At 40.4% G+C, this 25,301-nt stretch overlaps 1 protein-coding gene across 1 annotated transcript; it reads left to right on the top strand.

The window, feature by feature from the left end:
• The first annotated feature begins 10,628 nt into the window (after positions 1-10,628).
• Positions 10,629-20,128, top strand: LOC121434296 (40S ribosomal protein S10-like). The gene is made up of 3 exons (XM_041633105.1): positions 10,629-10,745; positions 13,411-13,647; positions 19,853-20,128. The coding sequence occupies exons 1-3, from the start codon at positions 10,629-10,631 to the stop codon at positions 20,126-20,128; spliced, it is 630 nt and encodes a 209-aa protein (XP_041489039.1).
• The last annotated feature ends 5,173 nt before the right edge of the window (positions 20,129-25,301 follow it).

Genomic DNA, 25,301 nt, shown 5'->3' with positions numbered 1-25,301 from the left:
GCCCAGACTACTATATCCAGCCAAGCTTTCGTTCATTATAAATGGAGAAAACAAAATTTTCCAGGATAAAAACAAATTTAAACAATACGCAGCCACAAATCCAGCCTTACAGAAAATTATAGAAGGAAAATCACTAACCAAGGAGTCCAACAATGCCCACAATAACTCAGTCATCTAGAGACCTTTCACCAGCGCAACTCAAAGAAGGGAAACACACAACCCCTACTACTAAAAAAGTGACCGGAGTTAACAACCACTGGTCATTATTATCACTTAATGTCAATGGGCTCAACTCACCTATAAAAAGGCACAGGCTAAGGGATTGGATAAGAAAACAGGATCCAACATTCTGCTGTCTACAAGAAACACACCTCAACCACAAAGACAGACACCGACTCAGAGTAAAGGGCTGGGAAAAGGCTTATCAAGCAAATGGACCTAAGAAACAAGCAGGTGTGGCCATACTAATTTCTAACAAAGTTGACTTCAAACTTAAATCAATCAGAAGAGATGGAGAGGGACATTCTATACTCATAACAGGAACAATTCATCAGGATGAAGTCTCAATCCTGAATATCTATGCCCCTAATATAAAAGCGCCCACGTACATAAAAGAAACATTACTAAAACTCAAGGCAGCCATCAAACCACACACGCTAATAGTAGGAGACTTCAACACTCCTCTCTCACCAATGGACAGGTCAATCAAACAGAAACCTAACAGAGAAATTAGAGAATTAATGGAGGTAATGAAGCAAATGGACTTAACAGACATCTATAGATTATTCCACCCGAAGAGGAAAGAATATACCTTCTTCTCTGCAGCTCATGGAACCTTCTCGAAAACTGACCACATACTCGGTAGCAAAGCTAACTTACACAGTTACAAAAAAATATTAGTAACCACCTGCGTCTTATCAGATCACCATGGATTAAAGTTAGAATTCAACAACAATGCTACCCCCAGAAAGCCTACAAACTCATGGAAACTGAACAGTCAACTACTGAACCATACCTGGATTAAGGAAGAAATAAAGAAAGAAATCAAAGTCTTCCTTGAATTCAATGAAAATAAAGAAACAACATACTCAAACTTATGGGACACTATGAAAGCAGTGCTAAGAGGAAAGTTCATAGCACTAAGTGCCCACTTAAAGAAAACAGAGAAAGCTCACGTTGGAGACTTAACAGCCCACCTGAAAGCTCTAGAAAAAAAAGAAGCAGACTCACCTAGGAGGAGTAGAAGACTGGAAATAATCAAACTGAGGGCTGAAATCAACAAAATAGAAACACAGAAAACAATCCAAAGAATCAATGAAACAAAAAGCTGGTTCCTGGAGAAAATCAACAAGATTGATAAACCCCTATCCAAACTAATCAAACGGCAGAGAGAGAATACGCAAATTAATAAGATCAGAATGAAAAGGGGGACATAACAACAGACACAGAGGAAATTCAGAGAATCATCAGATCTTATTACAAAAGCCTGTATAACACAAAACTGGAAAATGTAAAAGAAATGGACACTTTTTTAGATAAATACCATATACCAAAGTTACACCAGGACCAGGTGAACAATCTAAACAGACCTGTTGGTCGCAAAGAATTAGAAGCTGTTATCAAAAACCTCCCTACCAAAAAAAGCCCAGGACCAGATGGTTTCAATGCGGAATTCTACCAGAACTTCCAAGAAGAGCTAATACCTATACTCCTTAATGTATTCCACAATATAGAAACAGAAGGGTCATTACCTAATTCCTTTTATGAAGCTACAGTTACTCTGATACCAAAACCACACAAAGACTCAACCAGGAAAGAGAATTACAGGCCAATCTCACTCATGAACATCGACGCAAAAATCCTCAACAAAATACTGGCAAACCGAATCCAAGAACACATCCGAAATATTATCCATTATGATCAAGTAGGCTTCATTCCTGAGATGCAGGGCTGGTTCAACATACGAAAATCTATCAATGTAATCCAACATATAAATAAACTGAAAGAAAATAACCATATGATCATCTCATTAGATGCTGAAAAAGCATTCGACAAAATTCAACATCCATTTATGTTAAAAGTCTTGGAGAGATTAGGGATACAAGGGTCATACCTAAATATAATAAAAGCTATATACAGCAAGCCGACAGCTAACATCAAATTAAACGGAGAGAAACTCAAAGCCATCCCGCTTAACTCAGGAACACGACAAGGCTGTCCACTCTCGCCATACCTCTTCAATATAGTACTTGAAGTTCTAGCAATAGCAATAAGACAACATAATGGGATCAAGGGGATTCGAATTGGAAAGGAAGAAGTTAAACTTTCCTTATTCGCAGATGATATGATAGTGTACTTAAGCGACCCCCAAAACTCCACCAAAGAACTTTTACAGCTGATAAACAGCTTTAGTAATGTGGCAGGATACAAGATCAACTCCAAAAAATCAGTCGCCCTCTTATACACAAAGGATAGGGAAGCAGAGAGGGAAATCAGAGAAGCTTCACCATTCACGATAGCCACAAACAGCATAAAATATCTTGGAGTAAATCTAACCAAGGAAGTGAAAGATCTATTTGACAAGAACTTTAAGGCATTGAAGAAATAAATTGAAGAGGATACCAAAAAATGGATGGATCTACCTTGCTCTTGGATGGGGAGGATCAACATAGTAAAAATGGCAATTCTACCTAAGGCAATTTATAGATTTAATGCAATACCCATCAAGATCCCATCAAAATTCTTCACAGATCTTGAGAAGACAATAATCAACTTTATATGGAAGAACAAAAAACCCAGGATAGCCAAAACAATCCTATACAATAAAGGATCTTCTGGAGGCATTACCATCCCTGACTTCAAACTCTATTACAGAGCTACAGTAATGAAAACAGTGTGATACTGGCATAAAAACAGAGAAGTCGACCAATGGAATCGTATAGAAGACCCGGATTTTAACCCACAAACCTATGAACACCTCATTTTTGATAAAGGAGCTAAAAGTATCCAATGGAAGAAAGAAAGCATCTTCAACAAATGGTGCTGGCATAACTGGATGTCAACCTGTAGAAGAATGAAAATAGACCCACATATTTCACCGTGCACAAAACTCAAGTCCAAATGGATTAAAGACCTCAATATCAGCCAGAACACACTGAAAAGGATAGAAGAGAAAGTGGGAAATACCCTACAACAGATGGGCACAGGAGATCGCTTCCTATGTATAACCCCAGAAGCACAGACATTAAGGGCAACATTGAATAAATGGGACCTACTAAAACTGAGAAGCTTCTGCAAAGCAAAGGACACTGTCACTAAGACACAAAGGCAACCTACTGACTGGGAGAAGATCTTCACCAACCCCGCAACAGACAAAGGTCTGATCTCCAAAATATATAAAGAACTCAAGAAACTAGACTTTAAAATGCTAATTAACCCAATTAAAAAATGGGGCACTGATCTGAACAGAGAATTCTCAACAGAAGAAGTTCAAATGGCCAAAAGACACTTAAGGTCATGCTCAACTTCCTTAGCGATCAGGGAAATGCAAATCAAAACAACTTTGAGATTTCATCTTACACCTGTCAGAATGGCTAAAGTCAAAAACACCAATGATAACCTTTGCTGGAGAGGCTGTGGAGGAAGGGGTACCCTCATCCATTGCTGGTGGGAATGCAATCTTGTGCAACCACTATGGAAGTCAGTGTTTCGGTTTCTCAGGAAATTCGGGATCAACCTACCCCTGGACCCAGCAATACCACTCTTGGGAATATACCCAAGAGATGCCATATCATATGACAAAAGCATTTGTTCAACTATGTTCATAGCAGTATTTTTTGTAATAGCCAGAACCTGGAAACAACCTAGATGCCCTTCAGTGGAAGAATGGATGAAGAAAGTATGGAATATCTACACGTTAGAGTACTACGCTGCAGTAAAAAACAATGACTTCTCGAATTTTGCATGCAAATGGATGGAAATAGAAAACACTATCCTGAGTGAGGTATCCCAGACCCAAAAAGATGATCATGGGATGTACTCACTCCTAATTGGTTTCTAGCCATAAATAAGGTCACGGAGTCTACAATAGGTGAATCTAAAGAAGCTAAGTAAGAAGGGGAACCCAAGGAAAAACATATAGTTATCCTCTTGGCTAAGGGAAGTAGACAAAATTGCCGGGGAGAAAATTGGGATCTTGGGGGTGGGGTGGGATGGGGGTAAGGGGAGATGGGGAGAGAAAAGTTAGAAGGGAAGGAGGTCGGGCCTTGGGAAAACAGGAGGATTGGGATAAAGGAAGGTTGGACAGGGGAGCACGGAACCACAATTCTTAGTTAAGGGAGCCACTTTAGGGTTGGCAAGAGACCTGACCCTAGAGGGGCTCCCAGGTGCCCAAGCTGAGGTCCCCAGTTACTTCCTTGGGCAGTTGAGGATACGGAACCTGAAATGACCCTATCCTAGAGCAATACTGACGAATATCTTGCATATCATCATAGAACCTTCATCTGGTGATGGATGGAGATAGAGACAGAGACCCACACTGGAGCACTGGACTGAGCTTCCAAGGTCCCAATGAGGAGCAGAAGGAGGGAGAACATGAGCAAAGAAGTCGGGACCACGAGGGATGCTCCCACCCACTGAGACAGTGGAGCTGATCTACTGAGAGCTCACCAAGACCAGCTAGACTGTGACTGAAAAAGCATGGGATAAAACTGGACTCTCTGAGCATGGCGAACAATGAGGGCTGATGAGACGCAAAGGACAATGGCATGGGGTTTTGATCCTACTTCATGTTCTGGCTTTGTGGGAGCCTAGCCAGTTTGGAAGTTCACCTTCCTAGATATGGACGGAGGTGGGAGGTCCTAGGTCTTACCACAGGGCAGAAAACCCTGACTGCTCTTTGGACTGGAGAGGGAGGGGGAAAGGAGTGGGGGGAGGGGGAGAAGGGTGGGAGGATGGGGCGTAGGGTGGGAGGAGGGGGAGGAAAATGGGAGGCTGGGAGGGGGTGGAAACTTGTTTTTTTTTTTCTTTTTTCTCCTTTTCTCAATAAAAAAAGAAAAGAAAAAAGAAAAAAAAAGATTTCCATCTGTTTTGGTCTCTAAAATAATGTCTATGCCCATGGAGTCTATAACGTTTTCTTTTCTTTAGGGGACAGATGGTCATAATAAAGTAAATGACCAATAAAAAAAAACAAAAAAAAAATAAAATTACAACCAGCATGAACAACATCAAGCAAGAAACATATGCTATATGTTTTAATAGTTGCCTTATCCTAAGGTATGTAAGTCTTGAATTAGAAATGGCTTGGTTAATTCATGAGAGGAAAGTAATTATGCCTGTTTAGTCTTCAACTGCATCAAAGACTTGAGAAGGGAAATGAAATTACTTGAGTAAACAGGACGTGCAATCAAGCAACTTACAAAAGATGCAAGGAATGACAGCACCAACCAGCTACCTTGGCAATCACCCAAAGTCTCATGTGCAACATTGGGGCAACCAACTTTGGCTAAGGTTTAGAGTAACTAACAGACAATTTTCAGAGGCAGGGCAATTTTCAAAAGCATTTTACCCTGTCGTGGCAAGTTTTTGCAGTCTTTTTGCTTATATCCTGTTTGTCCAATCTGGACACTGTACGTTTTGACAGTGGTCAAGGCAGGGCAGTTCTTTTGTCCAAAGGCCAGTTTTTCCAAGAAGAAAACAAGCTCCAAGAGGAGTGTCTTTGGTGCCCAACATTCTTGTGGGAATAGATTTGTGCTGCCAGGAGCAATTGTGTTTTACATAAACCGAATCCTAAATTATTTAAATGCCATATGCTACAGTTCTTTGAAGTGGATGAAGATTACCTATAAAGAATACAATCTCTATGTATCTAAATAACCTGATTGGTCTAACTATAAGTATGACAAATGTGGATGATTATTGACCTATAATTTTTAATACCTATACAGCTTAAAGTATAAGGCTTCAATAATCACCAGAGTCACAGACATCCCCAACTACACCAATTAAAAGAAAAGATGAGTAGACAAGGTAAGAACACATGCAACAGCACAAAGAGCAACATGACACCAGTAAAATCTAGAGACCCTACAACAGCAAGAATTGAGCAACTAAATATAGATGAAGCAGAAGAAAATGACCTCAAAAATAACTTCAGGAGAATGTTTGAGACTCTTAAAGAGAAAATGAGAAATTTCCTCAAAGAAATGGAGGAAAAGACAAATAAAAAATTGGAAGACATCAACAAATCCCTTAAAGAAAACTAGGAAAAACCAATCAAACAGACAAAGAAACTATTCAAGATTTGAAAACTGAAATAGAGACAATAGAGAAAACACAACCTGAGGGAATTGTAGAAACAAAAATCATGAGAGAAAAATTTTCATCTTTATGTGGCTTATTTTTCTTTGCTTCTTTTCATCTATGACTGTCTGTACTCTGTCGCTTTAAAAACTTTACTTTTTTTAAAAAAAAAGAGTTAACTTTATTTTATGACTCTCTATACTCTTTTTCTTCTCTCTTCTAAGCCGGTGTACATTTATCCAACATTGTGACCCATTTAGAGTTCTTTTCCATCTGGATTTGTCTCTATTGCATATCTGTAATTCTTTATTTTCCAAGGTGTGCCGTTAATATGGTATATTCGGTACTTTCTGCTTGCTGTCCCAGTCTAAAACTTAAGTTGTTCTATTATTATGGTTTATACGACACTGCCTGCTCACTCAGCACAGGCGCTCATCACAGTTGAGCATGGCAGAGCTGCTCACCACCTCTGAGAGACATGCACAGTGCCCTAACTGTAGGCACACAGCCAGTCCATGCCACCATTAAGCAAGCTGGAACAGTCTGCTCAAGCCAGACCTCTAGAGAAAGAGATTGTGCTGGCATCATGGCCCAGAAAGCTGTGTTTTAAAACCACGTGAGTCCTTCTCCTGCTACGGATGAATCAGGAAAACCTCTCTTCAAGGAGCTGCTGCATACCACCAGCAATCAGCAAGAAGCTGTGTAAAACTTTGTATTTTTTTTTTTGTCTAGAATTCCTTTCCAAGCCCTCTCAGGTTTTATGTGGATTTAGTTGGCCACGTGGCCACCAATTTGTAGGAAGAGGGCCCACTTGTTCATCCCAGCAGCCCAGCTAGCTTAGCCACAAAATAACCACACAGAAACTGTGTTAATTAAATCCCTGCTTGGCCCATTAGTTCTAGCTTCTTATTTGCTAACTCTTACATCTTAATTTAACCTGTATCTATTAATCTGTATATCACCACGAGATTGTGGCCCACCCTCGAAGTTCCAGCATGTCTGACTCTGGTGGCAGCTCCATAGTGTCTCTTCTCTGTCTTTCTTTTCCCAGCACTCAATCCAGTTTTCCACGCCCACCTAAGTTCTGCCTATCAACAGGCCGAGTCAGTTTCTTTATTCATTTATTATTATTATTTTATTTTATTACTCAAAAAATACCAATCCAAATTTTCATTCCTTCCCCTCCTCCCGCTCCCTGAGTATTCCCTCCACACACCCTACCCCTACCCCCTCCAATCCTAAGAGAGGGCAAGGTACCCTGCCCTGTGGAAAGTCCAAGGCCCTCCCTACTACATCTAGGTTGAGCAGGGTATACATTCAAAAAGAATAGGATCCCCAAAAGCCAGTACATGCAGTAGAGACAAATCCCAATGCCACGGCCAGTGGCCCCTCAGTCTGCCCCAATTGTCAACCACATTCAGAGAGACTAGTTTGATCCCATGCTTGTTCAGTCCCAGTCCAGTTGGAGCTGGTGAGCTCCCATTAGCTCAGGTAAACTGTCTCAGTGGGTAAACCCCTTATGGTCTTGACCTCCTTGCTCGTAATCTCACTCCTTCCACTCTTCAAGTGAAGATTGGAGAAATGTTAATCTGGGTATTCTATTGTTGTAACAGATCACAACCCTAGAGATTCATTGCTATATTAGCCACATATGACATCAATTTTCCTTTGTGTCCTTCTGATCCTATGCATTCAACCCATCTCTTGCTTTGTTTTTACCTGATATAGGGTTTTAGTCCCAAAGAACTGAAAATGTACCTCCTGAAAAGGTCAATTCAGACGCCATGATTCTGGTGTAGGTGTAATCACATCCACTCCTGTGCCCCAAAGACTTTCAAGTACAATCCAATTTATATGTGTCCTAAGCTTTGGTCTTTGGTCATTTATAGAAGTCTGCAAAAATATTCATTTTATGGCTTCTTTTGGAATTTTTGATTCATATTCTAAAGCTGTTCTATCATCCAGAGCAGTATGGTTTATTACAATAGGCAGTGGATTTTTAAATTGTTCTGGGGAGGAGTTTCCTCTACAGTGACTGGGAATGACTGGAGCACATTTAACATGTGGGCCTGTGGAAGGCCCCTTAATACATTTCCTGTTGGTGAAGGGTTGCCTTGTTTGTCTCTTGGTCCATTGTTGGCCTTTGTCACATCTTCTGCATAATTCAGAAGGTTGGAGCCTTTTATTTGGGTCATCCTAGAAGAAACATTATTTCTAGGAATGCCCTGTCAACAATTTCTTCTTTTTTAAAAATATTTATTTATTTATTTTGGTTTCTTGAGACAGGGTTTCTCTGTAGCTTTGGAGCCTGTCCTGAAACTAGCTCTTGTAGACCAGGCTGATCTCAAACTCACAGAGAACCACTTGCCTCTGCCTCCCGAGTGCAGGGATTAAAGATGTGGGCCACCACCGCCGGGCTAACAACTGCTTTTTAAATGACTTGGTTTGCCATTAAAACGTTTGACGACATTTTGATGCCTCTTCAGGCTTTTGGAAATTGCCTCTCATAGCCAAGTCTCATTGCTATAGTTAAGAGGCTATATTGCCTGTGTTTTGGATCCATTCATCTATTGGTGGTGATCTGACCTTTAAAGGCCCAATTATCTTTTTGCATCCTAAATTAGAATTTTCAAAAGACAAAGATTTAATTAGTACTCATCTAACTTCTGAGTCTGAAATCATTCTATTTATAGCTTTAGTCAATCTTTGCAAAAAGTCAGTGAAGGGTTCTTTTGGGCCTTGTGTAACTTTAGTATATGACTCAATTCTTTCTCCTGATTCTTGAATCTAGTCCCATGCATTTAAGGCTGCTGTATGGCATAGGTACAGGGTGTGTTCACTGAATGTAGCCTGACTATTTACATCACCATAATGACCTGTGCCAAGAATTTGATCTTGGGAAATCTCATAACTTCTAACCTTACCCTACTGTTCAAGGGTATTAGTTTCTTCTTTTAACCAGCTTTTCCATTCTAACTGAGCACTGTATTCTAATACTGCTGAGACTAATTGATTCCAGTCACTTGGAATAGGGGTGTTCCTATTCCTAGAGGACCACATATTCACCATCTGTCTCACATATGTTCAATGCATACCATAGGACATTATTGCTTCCTTAATATTTCTTACATCTGTCCTGTGAACAGGTTCCTGTCTGCATCCTTCAGCAGAGTTGTCATTTCCTGACTTTTCATTATTACTGATGTAAACAGTAACAGGATAAAGCATAGCAGGTGTGCTGACAACTCTAGGCAGCTTTTTTTTCTAATTTTATAAGGTCATGGTGAGGCTGTCTCCTCTAACTTCTTACATCTCTGTCTGAACACACTTTCTGTCAGCTTTAGTAAGTTCTTCTAAGGTTTGAAAAACTATTAGTAGTTGACCTGTGTAGGGTCTGAACTTCCCAAACCATGTAAAACATCTAAAGCGTTTATAAAATCAGTCAGTTTCTTGTTTTCCTCATTTGTAAATAATTCAAAGGCTTTTACCTTCTTCATCGGGTCTGCCTTGACCTCTACAGTGTCTCTCTCTATGGCTTGCAGATCGCTTCCTGAAGCTAGTGGGTTTTTTTGCTAGTCTGTCACAACTCTTTCCCTCGTCTGGGTTAACATCGCTGAAGCTTTCACCTTCTGCCAGGCTGCGCTGTGTCCCTTAGTGACTATCTGTACTGCCTGTAAATTGCTTCCAATTTCTCATAACCATTATGGAAATTCTGTATAATTTTAGTTAGTTTCTCACGTTTAGCATTATTATCAAACCATTTTTAAGGAAAAGATGTGAATTGTCAGACTAATAACAACTACAGCTAAAAATGTATTCATTCCAGCTGGGTTGCATATCGCTCCTAGCATTGCATTCATAGCAGAAATGTGCAGGTTTTAATTGCCTGATATTCTTTATCATTAGTGTGGAAAAGGGCTTACAAATTGGAAAAAAAAATATTCATTCACTTATTTATTTATTTATTCACATATTATTTATTTAATTATCAGTTTTAAGTTTAAAGTTATCCATTTATTTTCCTCTGGTAAAATCCTTGGAAGATTATCCTAGCTGCAGAAAGATCCAGTGTTGGGTTAAAAAAGAAAAAAAATTCAAGATGTAATAAAAAATGTTGGCCAGCAGGTGTCGCAGGTGCAGCACCAAAGCAGGTCCTGGAACACCACTCTGGCTTGGTGCTCCTGAGTTTGCCCTGTAATTTCTAAGCAGAATGGAACCTACAGGGACCAACTCTGCAGGCTGAGCTTGGGGAGAGCACCAGGTGGGCCCCGTGCCACACGCAAGCGGGAGCTGAGCTCAGGCCCCAGAGCTCCTTCAGGCAGCTCGGAATGGGGCCGGATACATGTGGCCGCAGTCAGCGCCACTGTCGGCTGCTGTGCTATGTTTTACTTTTTTGGCCTTTTGAGGGGCCCACTACCCAGCTCGCAGATAAATCACACATAGAGGTTTAGTTTTACTTATGAGTGCCTGGCCTTAGCTTGGCTTGTTTCTTGCCAGCTTTTCTTAAATTAACCCAACTACCTTCTGTCTCTGGTCTTTTATCTTTCTCCATTTCTATAAACCTTTCTTTACTTCTTTCTCCATGGCTTGCTTGGTAGCTGGGTGACTGGCCCCTGATGTCCTTCTCTCCTTGTTTTCTTGCTTTTGTTCTTCCTTGGTTCTCCTATTTATCCTCTCTGCCTGCCAGCCCCACCTATTCTTCTCTCCTGCCTCACCATTGACCATTCAGTTCTTCATTAGGACCATCAGGTGTTTTAGACTGGCAAAGTAACACAGCTTCACAGTTAATCAAATGCAGTGTAAACAAAAGTCGCACACCTTAAGATAGTATTCCTCAACGGTGGGTGTCTGAGAGGCATGCTAAGTGAAAACCGCTCGCTTGGAGTGTACTGCAGGGCCTCAAGTGGTAAGCTGGCAGGGGCTGGCGGTGTGTGTACGCCTGGTGAGCAGACAGGTGGACCAGGTGAGCTGACTCTAGAGTTGCCCGGGCTGGGTCATATCAGGGAGTCGAGTTGGGAATCAGTCTGGGGTACACTGGGATGTAGGACACAGAGCACGCGGGGGACACCACAGCGTACATGCCTATTGGTGTGGTGCCTGGCGGGTCTGGGCGAGCCTGATGGTGGAGGTTTTTAAAAGCCTGAGTATGGACACGGTTATGCTGCTTAGAGTTAGGCAGCTCTGGCCACAAATGGAAGGCACAGGGCAGAAGGGGCTTGGAGCAGGTAATTCAAAAGATGGAGTTATCAGCAGATAAGCACCTACACTTGAACCAGGCAACAGGCCGTGTTCCCTTTCCTGGGGGCTGGCTTCAGTCAGCCATTGGCTTAGCCCCAAATGTTCTCCCAACTCTAGTGGCAGGGAGAGTCACGCCCACCGTGACTAATGGGCAGTGGTCTGCTCACAAGGATGCCACTTATCACATGAAACCATGCGAGTCTGTTAAAGGGTCTCAATTTATTTAGGTATAAAACAGGGATAAACACTCACTGATGCACATTAGACTCTGCCACAATCCAGCTGCTATGTCCTGTCATTCTGACCAGGGTAGCTGGGGTCCAACCATCCAACTGAGAAAGCAAGAGAGTATACCCCCCCCCCCCCCCCCGCTTTTAAGCAATCACATATGCAGACAAGACCATGCCTTAGGGCTTGCTGCCCAAAGGTCATTGGCTAAATGGGTCAGAGGTTTCTTGACACCCCCCCCCATCCTGTAGCCATTTTTAAGATAACCTCTCAGACTTAATATTAATACAAACTGTTTGACCTATTAGCTCAGGCTTATTATTAATTAGCTTTTACAATTTCAATTAACTCATTTCTGTTATTCTATATTTTATCACAGAACTTGTGGCTTGCTACCTCACATCTTGCTTCCCTGGTGACTGCTGGAGTCTCTCAGATTTCACCTTCTATTTCCCTTTACCTTTACTTGGATTTCCTGCCTGACTCTGTTCTGCCTAGCTATTGACCAAATCAGCTTCTTAATTAAACAATGGAAATAAGACATTCACAACATACAGAAAGACATCCCACATCATCTTTCCTTTTCTGTCTAATTAAAATGAAAATAACTTTAAAATAGAAAATTACATATAACAAAACAGCCATCAAGCAAGAATTACATTTACAATATTTAATCTATTTGTATTTGGCAAAATTAAAAAACATTCTATCTTCTGTTTTATCTTTGTGAGTCAAAAGTTCCATACCTAATTTATCTTTTATCATAACTAAGGAAAACTATAATTATAACCATCTAGTCTTCAAATCCATCAAAGACCCCAGATATAATATTATATATTATATTAAGGACATAATATTACCTAAGTAAACGGGAAGTAAATTGTAAGCAACTGCCAAAACTCTAGAATGACAGAGACATCTGGCTGTCTGGACAGTTACCCTAACTTCCTCTGGAAAAAGGCCAAGTATCATATAAAGGCAGACCTATCAGAATTACACCCAACTTCTCAGTGGAAACCCTAAAAGCCAGAAGATGCTGGATAGACATTTTACAGACACCAAGGGATCATGGATACCAGCCCAGAAAATTCTATACCCAGCAAAACTTTCAATAGACATAGAAAGAGAAAACAAGATATTTCATAACAAAACTAGATTTTAAAATACCTGTCCAAAAATCTAGTACTATAAAAAGAACTAGAAAGAAAAATTCAACCCAAGGAACTCATTTATATCCACAAACACACAAACAATAGATAATATCACAGCAGCAAAATTCAAAGAGGGAGACACACACAGTAGCATCACCATCAAAACCAAAAAATAGCAGGAATTAATAAATACTGTTCAATAACATCTCTTAATATCAATGGACTCAAATCACGTATAAAAAGACACAGGCTAAGCCAGTCGGTGGTGGCGCACGCCTTTAATCCCAGCACTCGGGAGGCAGAGGCAGGCGGATCTCTGTGAGTTCGAGGCCAGCCTGGTCTACAAGAGCTAGTTCCAGGACAGGAACCAAAAACTACGGAGAAACCCTGTCTCGAAAAAATTCAAATAATAATAATTAATAATAATAAAATAAAAAAATAAAGACACAGGCTAAGAGAATGGATATAAAAACAGAATCCAGTTTCTTTCCAGCCTCCATCCCGGAAGAACCGGATTGCCATCTATGAGCTCCTTTTTAAGGAAGGAGTGATGGTTGCCAAGAAGGATGTCCATATGCCCAAACACCCTGAGCTGGCAGACAAGAACGTGCCCAACCTTCATGTCATGAAGGCCATGCAGTCTCTGAAGTCTCGAGGCTATGTGAAGGAGCAGTTTGCCAGGAGACCATTCTATTGGTACCTTAAGAATAAGGGCAGATCTGGGCGCTGGGTCCGAGTACCCGGGGCTCCCGGGCGGGCAGCAGTTCCTTTGTTTCTGTGGCCTGCCTGCACCAAGCGGGGTAGGCGCTTTGTCTGCGAGCTGCCCAACCAGCACGGAGGCCTGATCTTTCGGCGCCAGGAGACCCAGCATTGGGAGAGCCAACATTGGGGAGAGACAGCGTTTGGTAGGCAAGGAGACCTGATCCGGTAAAAGAAGATCCATAGGGAGCATTTGGAAGAAGAGATGGGCCGACGTCAAGGCAAGAATTCGCCCAACAAGCTGAAAAGCAACATGAAGCTACCAGAAACAAGCGACCTCACAACGGGAGGACAAGAACCCCCTAATCAAGAGGAAGGAGAAAAGATTGACTTCATGAAAGTGATTGACACCCTTAAACAGCATGTAAAAAATGCCCTTATAGAAATGGATGAGAAATATAACAGAAAGTTTGAAGAATTGAATAAGTCAGTGAATGATACCCTAGAAAACCAAGGAAAAACAATCAAACAGATAATGGAAACAGTTCAAGACATGAAAACTGAAATGGAGGCAAAGAAGAAAACACAAACAGAGGGCCGTCTGGACATGGAAAATCTAGGTAAACGAATAGAGACTACAGAAACAAGCATAACCAGCAGAATACAAGAGATAGAAGAAAGACTCTCGGATTCTGAAGACACCATCGAGAAAATAAACACACTGATCAAAGAAAACAGCAAGTCCAACAAACTCTCATCACAAAACATTCAGGAAATATGGGACACAATAAAAAGACCAAACCTAAGAATAATAGGAGTAGAAGAAGGAGAAGAAGGGCAGCTCAATGGTCCAGAAAATATATTTAATAAAATTATAGAAGAAAACTTTCCCAACCTAAAGAAAGATTTTCCTATGAAGGTGCAAGAAGCATACAGAACATCGAATAGGCTGGATCAAAAAAAAACATCCCCTCGCCATATAATTATCAAAACACAAAGCACACAGAATAAGGAAAGAATATTAAGAGCTGCAAAGGAAAAAGGCCAAATTACTTATAAAGGTAAACCTATCAGACTTACACCTGACTTCTCCATGGAAACCATGAAAGCCAGAAGGTCCTGGATAGATGTACTGCAGAAACTGAGAGACCATGGATGCAAGCCCAGATTACTATACCCAGCCAAGCTTTCATTCACTATAAATGGAGAAAATAAAATTTTCCAGGATAAAAACAAATTTAAACAATACGCAGCCACAAATCCAGCCTTACAGAAAGTAATTGAAGGAAAATCACTAACCAAGGAGTCCAACAATGACCACAATAACTCAGACATCTAGAGACCCTTCACCAACACAAAACAAAGAAGGGAAACACACAAACTCTACGACTAAAAAAAATGACCGGAGTTAACAACCACTGGTCATTAATATCACTTAATGTCAATGGACTCAACTCACCTATAAAAAGGCACAGGCTAAGCGATTGGATAAGAAAACAGGATCCAACATTCTGCTGTTTACAAGAAACACACCTCAACCACAAAGACAGGCACCTACTCAGAGTAAAGGGCTGGGAAAAGGCCTATCAAGCAAATGGACCTAAGAAACAGGCAGGTGTGGCCATACTAATCTCTAACAAAGTTGACTTTAAACTTAAATCAATCAGAAGAGATGGAGAGGGGCATTTTATACTCATAACAGGAACAGTTCATCAGGATGAAGTCTCAATCCTGAACATCTATGCCCCTAATATAAAAGCACCCACGTACATAAAAGAAACATTGCTAAAATTCAAGGCAGCCATCAAACCGCACACACTAATAGTAGGAGACTTCAACACTCCTCTCTCACCAATGGACAGGTCAATCAGACAGAAACCTAACAGACAAATAAGAGAATTAATGGAGGTAATGAATCAAATGGACTTAACAGACATCTATAGAACATTCCATCCAAATAGGAAAGAATATACCTTCTCTGCAGCTCATGGAACCTTCTTGAAAATCGACCACATAGTCGGTAACAAAGCAAACTTCCACAGTTACAAAAAAATATTAGTAACCACCTGTGTCTTATCAGATCACCATGGATTAAAGTTAGAATTCAACAATAATGCTACCCCCAGAAACCATACAAAGTTATGGAAACTGAACAGTCAACTATTGAACCATACCTGGATTAAGGAAGAAATAAAGAAAGAAATTAAAGTCTTCCTGGAATTCAATGAAAATAAAGAAACAACATACTCAAACTTATGGACACTATGAAAGCAGTCCTAAGAGGAAAGTTCATAGCACTAAGTGCCCAGTTAAAGAAAACAGAGAAAGCTCACATTGGAGACTTAACAGCCCACCTGAAAGCTCTAGAAAAAAAAGAAGCAGACTCACCTCGGAGGAGTAGAAGACTGGAAATAATCAAAATGAGGGCTGAAATCAACAAAATAGAAACACAAAAAACAATACAAAAAATCAATGAAACAAAAAGCTGGTTCCTGGAGAAAATCAACAAGATTGACAAACCACTATCCAAGCTAATCGAACGGCAGAGAGAGAATTTGCAAATAAATAAGATCAGAAATGAAAAGGGGGACATAACCACAGACACAGAGGAAATTCAGAGAATCATTAGATCTTACTACAAAAGCCTATATGCCACAAAATTGGAAAATGTAAAGGAAATGGATACTTTTTTAGATCAATATCATATACCAAAGTTAAGTCAGGACCTGGTGAACAATCTAAATAGACCTGTTAGTCGCGAAGAATTAGAAGAGGTTATCAAAAACCTCCCTACCAAAAAAAGCCCAGGACCAGATGGTTTCAATGCGGAATTCTACCAGATCTTCCAAGAAGATCTAATACCTATACTCCTTAATGTATTCCACAAGATAGAAACAGAAGGGTCATTACCAAACTCCTTTTATGAAGCCACAATTACTCTGATACCAAAACCACTCAAAGACTCAACCAGGAAAGAGAACTACAGGCCAATCTCATTCATGAATATCGACGCAAAAATCCTCAACAAAATACTGGCAAATCGAATCCAAGAACACATCCGAAAAATTATCCATTATGGTCAAGTAGACTTCATCCCTGAGATGCAGGGCTGGTTCAACATACGAAAATCTATCAATGTAATCCAGCATATAAATAAACTGAAAGAAAAAAACCATATGATCATTTCATTAGATGCTGAAAAAGCATTTGACAAAATTCAACATCCATTTATGTTAAAAGTCTTGGAGAGATTAGGGATACAAGGGTCATACCTAAATATAATAAAAGCTATATACAGCAAGCCGACAGCTAACATCAAATTAAACGGAGAGAAACTCAAAGCCATCCCACTTAACTCAGGAACACGACAAGGCTGTCCACTCTCGCCATACCTCTTCAATATAGTGCTTGAAGTTCTAGCAATAGCAATAAGACAACATAATGGAATCAAGGGGATTCGAATTGGAAAGGAAGAAGTTAAACTTTCGTTATTTGCAGATGATATGATAGTGTACATAAACGACCCCAAAAACTCCACCAAAGAACTTTTACAGCTGATAAACAGCTTTAGTAATGTGGCAGGATACAAGATCAACTCCAAAAAATCAGTCGTCCTCTTATACACAAAGGATATGGAAGCAGAGAGGGCAATCAGAGAAGCTTCACCATTCACAATAGCCAAAAACAGCATAAAATATCTTGTGGTACATCTAACCAAGGAAGTGAAAGATCTATTTGACAAGAACTTTAAGGCATTGAAGAAAGAAATTGAAGAGGATACCAAAAAATGGATGGACCTCCCTTGCTCTTGGATTGGGAGGATCAACATAGTAAAAATGGCAATTCTACCAAAGGCAATTTATAGATTCAATGCAATCCCCATCAAGATCCCATCAAAATTCTTCACAGATCTGGAGAGGACAATAATCAACTTTATATGGAAAAACAAAAAACCCAGGATAGCCAAAACAATCCTATACAATAAAGGATCTTCTGGAGGCATTACCATCCCTGACTTCAAACTCTATTACAGAGCTACAGTAATGAAAACAGTGTGGTACTGGCATAAAAACAGAGAAGTCAACCAATGGAATAGTATAGAAGACCCGGATTTTATCCCACAAACCTATGAACACCTCATTTTTGATAAAGGAGCTAAAAGTATACAATGGAAGAAAGAAAGCATCTTCAACAAATGGTGCTGGCACAACTGGATGTCATCCTGTAGAAGAATGAAAATAGACCCTTATCTATCACCGTGCACAAAACTCAAGTCCAAATGGATTAAAGACCTCACTATCAGTCAGAACACACTGAACCTGATAGAAAAGAAAGTGGGAAGTACCCTACAGGAGATGGGCACAGGAGATCGCTTCCTATGTATAACCCCAGAAGCACAGACATTAAGGGCAACATTGAATAAATGGGACCTACTTAAACTGAGAAGCTTCTGTAAAGCAAAGGACATAGTCACTAAGACACAAAGGCAACCTACTGACTGGGAGAAGATCTTCACCAACCCCACAACAGACAAAGGTCTGATCTCCAAAATATATAAAGAACTCAAGAAACTAGACTTTAAAATGCTAATTAACCCAATTAAAAAATGGGGCACTGAACTGAACAGAGAATTCTCAGCAGAGGAAGTTCAAATGGCCAAAAGACACTTAAAGTCGTGCTCAACTTCCTTAGCAATCAGGGAAATGCAAATCAAAACAACTTTGAGATATCATCTTACACCTGTCAGAATGGCTAAAGTCAAAAACACCAAGGATAACCTTTGCTGGAGAGGCTGTGGAGGAACGGGTACCCTCATCCATTGCTGGTGGGAATGCAATCTTGTGCAACCACTGTGGAAGTCAGTGTTTCGGTTTCTCAGGAAATTCGGGATCATCTTACCCCTGGACCCAGCAATACCACTCCTGGGAATATACCCAAGAGATGCTCTATCGTATGACAAAAGCATTTGTTCAACTATGTTCATAGCAGTATTTTTTGTAATAGCCAGAACCTGGAAACAACCTAGATGCCCTTCAATGGAAGAATGGATGAAGAAAGTATGGAATATATACACGCTAGAGTACTACGCTGCGGTAAAAAACAATGACTTCTCGAATTTTGCATGCAAATGGATGGAAATAGAAAACACTATCCTGAGTGAGGTGTCCCAGACCCAAAAAGATGAACATGGGATGTACTCGCTCATAATTGGTTTCTAGCCATAAATAAGGGCCACGGAGTCTACAATAGGTGAACCTAAAGAAGCTAAGTAAGAAGGTGAACCCAAGGAAAAACATACAGTTATCCTCTTGGCTAAGGGAAGTAGACCAAATTGCCGGGGAGAAAATTAGGATCTTGGGGGTGGGGGGGGATGGGGGTAAGGGGAGATGGGGAGAGAAAAGGTAGAAGGGAAGGAGGGGGGACTTGGGGAATCAGGAGAATTGGGATAAAGGAAAGGTGGATAGGGGAGCACGGAACCACAATTCTTAGTTAAGGGAACCACTTTAGGGTGAGCAAGAGATTTGACCCTAGAGGGGCTCCCAAGTGCCCAACATTAGGTTCCCAGTTAGTTCCTTGAGCAGCTGTGGATTGGGAACCTGAAATGACCCTATCCTAGAGCAATACTGACGAATATCTTGCATATCATCATAGAACCTTCATCTGGTGATGGATAGAGATAGAGACAGAGACCCACACATGAGCACTGGACTGAACTCCCAAGGTCCCAATGAGGAGCAGAAGGAGGGAGAACATGAGCAAAGAAGTCGGGACCACGAGGCGTGCACCCACCCACTGAGACAGTGGAGCTGATCTACTGGGAGCTCACCAAGGCCAGCTTGACTTTGACCGAAAAAGCATGGGATAAAACCGGACTGTCTGAACATGGCGAACAATGAGGGCTGATGAGATGCCAAGGACAATGGCACGGGGTTTTGATCCTACTTAATGTGCTGGCTTTGTGGAAGCCTAGCCAGTTTGGATGTTCACCTTCCTAGATATGGACGGAGGGGGGAGGACCTAGGACTTACCACAGGGCAGGGAACCCGGACTGCTCTGTGGACTGGAGAGGGAGGGGGAGAGGAGTGGGGGGAGGGGAGAAGGGTGGGAGGAGGGGGAGAAGGGTGGGAGGAGGGGGAGGGAAATGGGAGGCTGGGAGGAGGTGGAAACTTGTTTTTTGTTTATGTTTTTTTTCTTCTTAATAAAAAAAAATTATAATCACAAAAAAAAAGAATAAGGGCATCCAGTATCTCCGCGATTATCTCCACCTACCTCCGGAGATCGTGCCTGCCACCCTGTGCCGCAGCAGTCCCGAAACTGGCAGGCCTCGGCCCAAAGGGACAGATGGTGAGCGCCCAGCAAGATTCACAAGAGGGGAGGCAGATAGAGACACCTACAGAAGGAGTCCTGTGCCCCCTGGTGCTGGCAAGAAAGCTGAGGCCGGGGCTGGCTCAGCCACCGAGTTCCAGTTTAGAGGAGGCTTTGGTCGTGGACGTGGTCAGCCACCACAGTGAGCTTGAAGACTGTTGTTTGGAATAAACTTTAAAGAGAAGTGAAAAAAAAAAAAAAACAACCAGAATCCATCCTTCTGCTGCATAAAAGAAACACATCTCAACTTCAAAGGCAGACATTACCTCAGATAAAAAGTCTTGGGAAAAGATTTTCTATCAAATGGACTTAAGAAGAAAACCAGTATAGTTATCCTAATATCTAACAAAATAAATTTCAAACTAAAATTTTTCAGAAGAGATGGAGAAGGACATTTCATATTCGTAAAAGGAAAAATCCATCAAGGCACAGTCTCAATTCTGAACATCTATGCCCCAAATACAAGGACACCCACATTTGTAAAATAAACATTACTAAACTTAAATCATACATCAAACCCCACACGTTAACACTGGGAGACTTTAACACCCCACTCTCACCAATGAACAGGTCTGTCAGACAGAAACTTAACAGGGAAATAATGAAATTAACAAATGTTATGATCAAATGGACTTAATAGACATCTACAGAACATTTCACCCAAACACAAAAGAATATACCTTCTTCTCGGCACTTCCTGGAAGCTTCTCTAAAATTGGCCGCATACTCATAAAGCAAATCTCAACAGATACAAACAAATTAGAATAATATCAGACGAACATGGTCTAAAGGTAGAGGCCAACAACACAAATGACAGAAAACATACAAACTCATGGAAACTGAAAAACTCTCAGCTGAACCACCTCCAGGTCAAGGAAGAAATAGAAAGAAATTAAAGATTTCCTAGAATTCAGTGAAAAATGAATGTACAACATACGAAACTTATGGGACACTATGAAAGCCATGTTAAGAGGAAAGTTCATAGCACTAGATGTCTAACTAGAGAATTTGGAGAGATTTTGCACAAGCAACTTAACATCACACCTGACAGCTCTAGAACAAAAAGGAGCAAACTCACCCTGGAGGATTATATGGCAGAAAATAATCAAACTCGGGACTAAATCAATAAAATTGAAACAAAGAGAACAATACAAAGAACCAATGAAAGAAAGGGTTGGTTCTTTGAGAAAAATCAATAAGATAGACAAAAGGCAGAGAGAGAATATCCAAATTAAGAAATCAGACATGAAAATGGGTACATATCAACAGACTCCAAGGAGATACAGAGAATCATTAGTTCATACTTCAAAATCCTATACTCCATAAAATTGGAAAATGTAAAAGAAATGGACAACTTTCTTGAAAGGTGCCACATACCAAAATTAAATCAAGACCAAACAATTTAAATAGACCTACAACCCCTAAGGAATTAGAAACAGTCATTAAAAGTATCCCAGCCAAAGAAATGTCAGGACAGATGGTTTCAGTGAAGAATTCATTTCAAAGAAGATATAATACCAATAATCCTCAAATTGCTCTGCACAATATAAACAGAAGGCATATTGCCAAATTCTTTTTATGAGGCCACAGTTACTCTGATATCCAAACTAAAAAAAGATGCAACAAAGAAAGAAAATTACAGACCAAGCTCCCTCATGAACATTGACACAAAAATATGCAATAAAATACTGGAAAACAGAATCCAAGAACACATCAACAAAAATCAACCACCATGATCAAGTAGGCTTCATCCCAGAGATGCAGGGATGGTTCAACATATGAAAATTTGTCAATGTAATCCATCATATAAACAAACTAAAAGAAAAAAAAGCATATGATCTTCTCATTAGATGCTGAAAAAGCCTTTGACAAAATTCAGCATCCCTTCATGATGAGGTTCTGGAAAGAGCAGGGATACAATGAACATACCTAAACATAATAATGGCAACATGCAGCAACCAACATCAAATTAAACAAAGAGAAACTTAAAGCGATTCCACTAAAATCAGGGACAAGACAAGGTTGTCCACTCTCTCTATATCTATTCAATATAGTACTTGAGGTTCTAGCAAGAACAGTAGGCAACAAATGGAGATCAAGAGGATGCAAATTGGAAAGGAAGAAGTCAAACGTTAGATATTTGCATATGACATGACAGTATACATAAGTGAACCCAAATATTCTACCACTGAACTCTGATAGCTGATACACATCTTCAGTAACGCGGCTAGATACAAGATTAACAACAAAAAAATCAATAGCCTTCCCATATACAAATGATAAATGGGCCAAGAAAGAAATCAGAGAAACAATATCCTTTACAATAGCTACAAATAACATAAAATATCTTAGTGTATCCTCGTTTGTATAGTGGTAAAAAAAAATATCTTAGTGTAAGTCTAACTAAACAAGTGAAAGACCTGTATGACAAGAATTTTAAGTCTTTAAAGAAAGAAATTGGGGATGAGATCAGAAAATGTAACATCTCTAGCTCATGAATTGATAGAATTAATATAGGAAAAAATAACAAACTTACCAAAAGAAAGCCACAGATTCAACGAAATAACCCATCAAAACCACAACAGGATACTTCACAGATCTCAAAAGAATAACACTCAACTTCATATGAAAACACAAAAAGCCTGTGATAGCAAAACAGTCCTGTACAGTAAAGGCCCTTTTGGAGGTATCATCATTCCTGACTTCAAACTCTACTATAGAGCTGTAATAATAAAACCAGTTTGGTGCTGGCATAAAGACAGACACTTGGATCAATGGAATTGAATCAAAGACCTTGACATAAATCCACACACCTATGAATATCTGATTTTTTAGAAGGAAGAAAAAAATATACAGTGGAAAAAAGGAAGCATCTTCAGCAAATGGTGCTGGCATAACTGGATGGTGTCATATAGAAGAATGCAAATAGATCTTGCACACAATACAAGTCCAAGTGAATAAAAGACTTCAACATGCATCTGGTTACAGTGAAGCTGACAGAAGAGAAAGTGTGAAGTAGTCTTGAACATATTAGCACAGGAGAACACTTCCGGAATATAACAACAGTAGCACAGGCAGTGAGATTGACAATAAACGGACCTTCTGAAACTGAAAAGCTTCTTAACGCAAAGGACACAGTCAATATGTCAAAACAGCAGCGTACAGAATGGGAAAAGGTCTTCACCAACCCTGCATCTAACAGAGGACTTATATCCAAAATATATAAAGAACTCAAGAAACTAGACAGCAAAATACAATATAATCCAATTAAAAATGGGGTTCAGATTTAAATAGAGAATTCTCAACAGAAGAATTTTGAATGGCTGAAATACACTTAAAGAAATGTTCAACATTCTTAGCCATTAGGAAGATGCAAATCGAAATGACTCTGAGATTCCATCTTACACCTGTCACAATGGCCGATCAAAACTGCTAATGACTACCTATATTGGAGAGGATGTGGAGTAAGAGAACACTCCTCCACAGCTGGTGGGGGTGCAAACGTGTATAGCCACCTTGAAAATCAGTATGGTGGTATCTCAGAAAATTTGGAATCAATCTACCTCAAGACCCAGCAATACCACTCTTGGGCACATACCCAAAGGATGCTCAACCATACCACAACGATGCTTGCTCAACAATGTTCATAACATTATTGTATGACATTACTGGCTATTGTAATAGCAAGAACCTGGAAGAAAACCTAGATGGCTCTCAATCAAAAATTGGATAAAGAAAATGCTGTATATCTACATGATGGAGTAGTTCTTAGTGAAAAAGAAATCAATTGATATAATGAAATTTGCAGGCAAATGGATGGAACTAGAAAAAAGATTGTCCAGAGTGTGGTAACCCAGACACAGAAAGACAAGCATGGTATGTGCTCACTCAATAAGTGGATATTAGATGCAAAGCAAAGGATAACCAGGCTACAATCCACAGCCTCAGAGAATCTAGGTAACAAGGGGACCCTAAGAGGGATGTATGGACCTACCTGGGAAGAGGAAATAGATGAGATTTCCAGGGTAAACTGAGGGTGAGAGGGGAAGGGAGAGGATAGGAGATGGGGGATGGGGACATGAGGGATCTGGATGTTGGGGTTGACGATAAGATGAAAGTGGAGAGTAATGAAAGAGATATCTTGATAGAAGGAGCTATTATGGGGTTAGGGAGAAATATGGTGCCAGGAAAACTCCCAGGAACCCACAAGGATGACCCCAAGGAAGACTCCAAGCAATAGTGGAGAAGGTGCCTGAACTGGCCTTTCCCTGCAATCAGATTGGTGATTACCCTAATTGTCATCATAGAACCTTCATCCAGTATCTGATGGAAACAGATACATAGATCCACAGCCAAGTACTGGGCTGAGTTTCGGAGTCTAGTTGAAGAGAAGAAGGAGGGATCATATGAGCAAGGTGGGGGTCAAGATCATGATGGGAAAACCCACAGAGACAGCTGATTTAAGCTTGTGGGAGCTCACTGACTCTGGGCCAACAGCTAGGGAGCTCCCTTGGGACCGACCTAGACCCTATGGATCTGGGTGACAGTTGTGTAACATAGTCTTTTGGGGGACTCCTAGCAGTGGGACCAGGACCTCCCCTGATGCATGAGCTGGCTCTTTGAAACCTATCTCCTATGGTGGGATACCTTGTTCACCAGTGATGCACGGGGGAGGAGTTTGGTCCTGCCTCACCTTGATATATCATTTTTTTTTTTACCATGCTTTCTTGTTTCCCAAGAGAGACCATACCCCATATGAATGGAGACTGAGGAGGAGTGGATGAGGGATAGAAGGGAGGTGAGGGGAGGGAATGGGATGAGAGGAGGGAGGGAAAACTGTTGTTGGTATGTAAAATAAAGAAAAAAAAGAAAGTTGGATTGACAATCAAGTTCTATCCTTTTCCTGTAGGCTTGTCAAAACAAAACAAAAACAAAAACCTAAACACTTCATTAAAGAAAAACCAAACCCTAAGCCACACAAGTACACAGTCTGATAAGATCTACAGAGCAAAACAATTGTCCATAACTGGTTTGTTTCATATGAGATCCCAAAACAAGTGTAAGTATTCCTTTAAATTTTCAGGGAAAAGATCCTAGGAAGGAAAAAGACTCACACTTCCATAATTTAGCAATACAGAATGCTGGAAGACAATGAAAGTACATTTTAAGGTTTACTTTTCTCCTAGGACTCAATATTAACAGATTCCTGACTTGAAAACAAAATTATCAGTGCTCTGAACACTATTTACTTGCCAGGAGAAAACTACCTCAAGATCAAGGCAGATCTCTTAACCTAGAAAAATATTGATATTCTAATTC

The sequence above is a fragment of the Microtus oregoni genome, unplaced genomic scaffold (assembly GCF_018167655.1).
Source record: "Microtus oregoni isolate MIOR12 unplaced genomic scaffold, Mior012 000043F_ref0000047, whole genome shotgun sequence".
Taxonomy (NCBI): Eukaryota; Metazoa; Chordata; class Mammalia; order Rodentia; family Cricetidae; genus Microtus; species Microtus oregoni.
The sequence above is the reverse complement of the archived record's forward strand: the minus strand, read 5'-3'. Positions and strand labels throughout refer to the sequence as shown.

Coding starts and splice junctions, on each gene's coding strand:
- LOC121434296 (XM_041633105.1), top strand. CDS start 10,629: ATGGGGCCGGATACATGTGGCCGCAGTCAGCGCCACTGTCGGCTGCTG. Junction 10,746..13,410: donor CAGATAAATCACACATAGAG/GTTTAGTTTTAC, acceptor GTTTCTTTCCAG/CCTCCATCCCGGAAGAACCG. Junction 13,648..19,852: donor AGGGCAGATCTGGGCGCTGG/GTCCGAGTACCC, acceptor AAAAAGAATAAG/GGCATCCAGTATCTCCGCGA.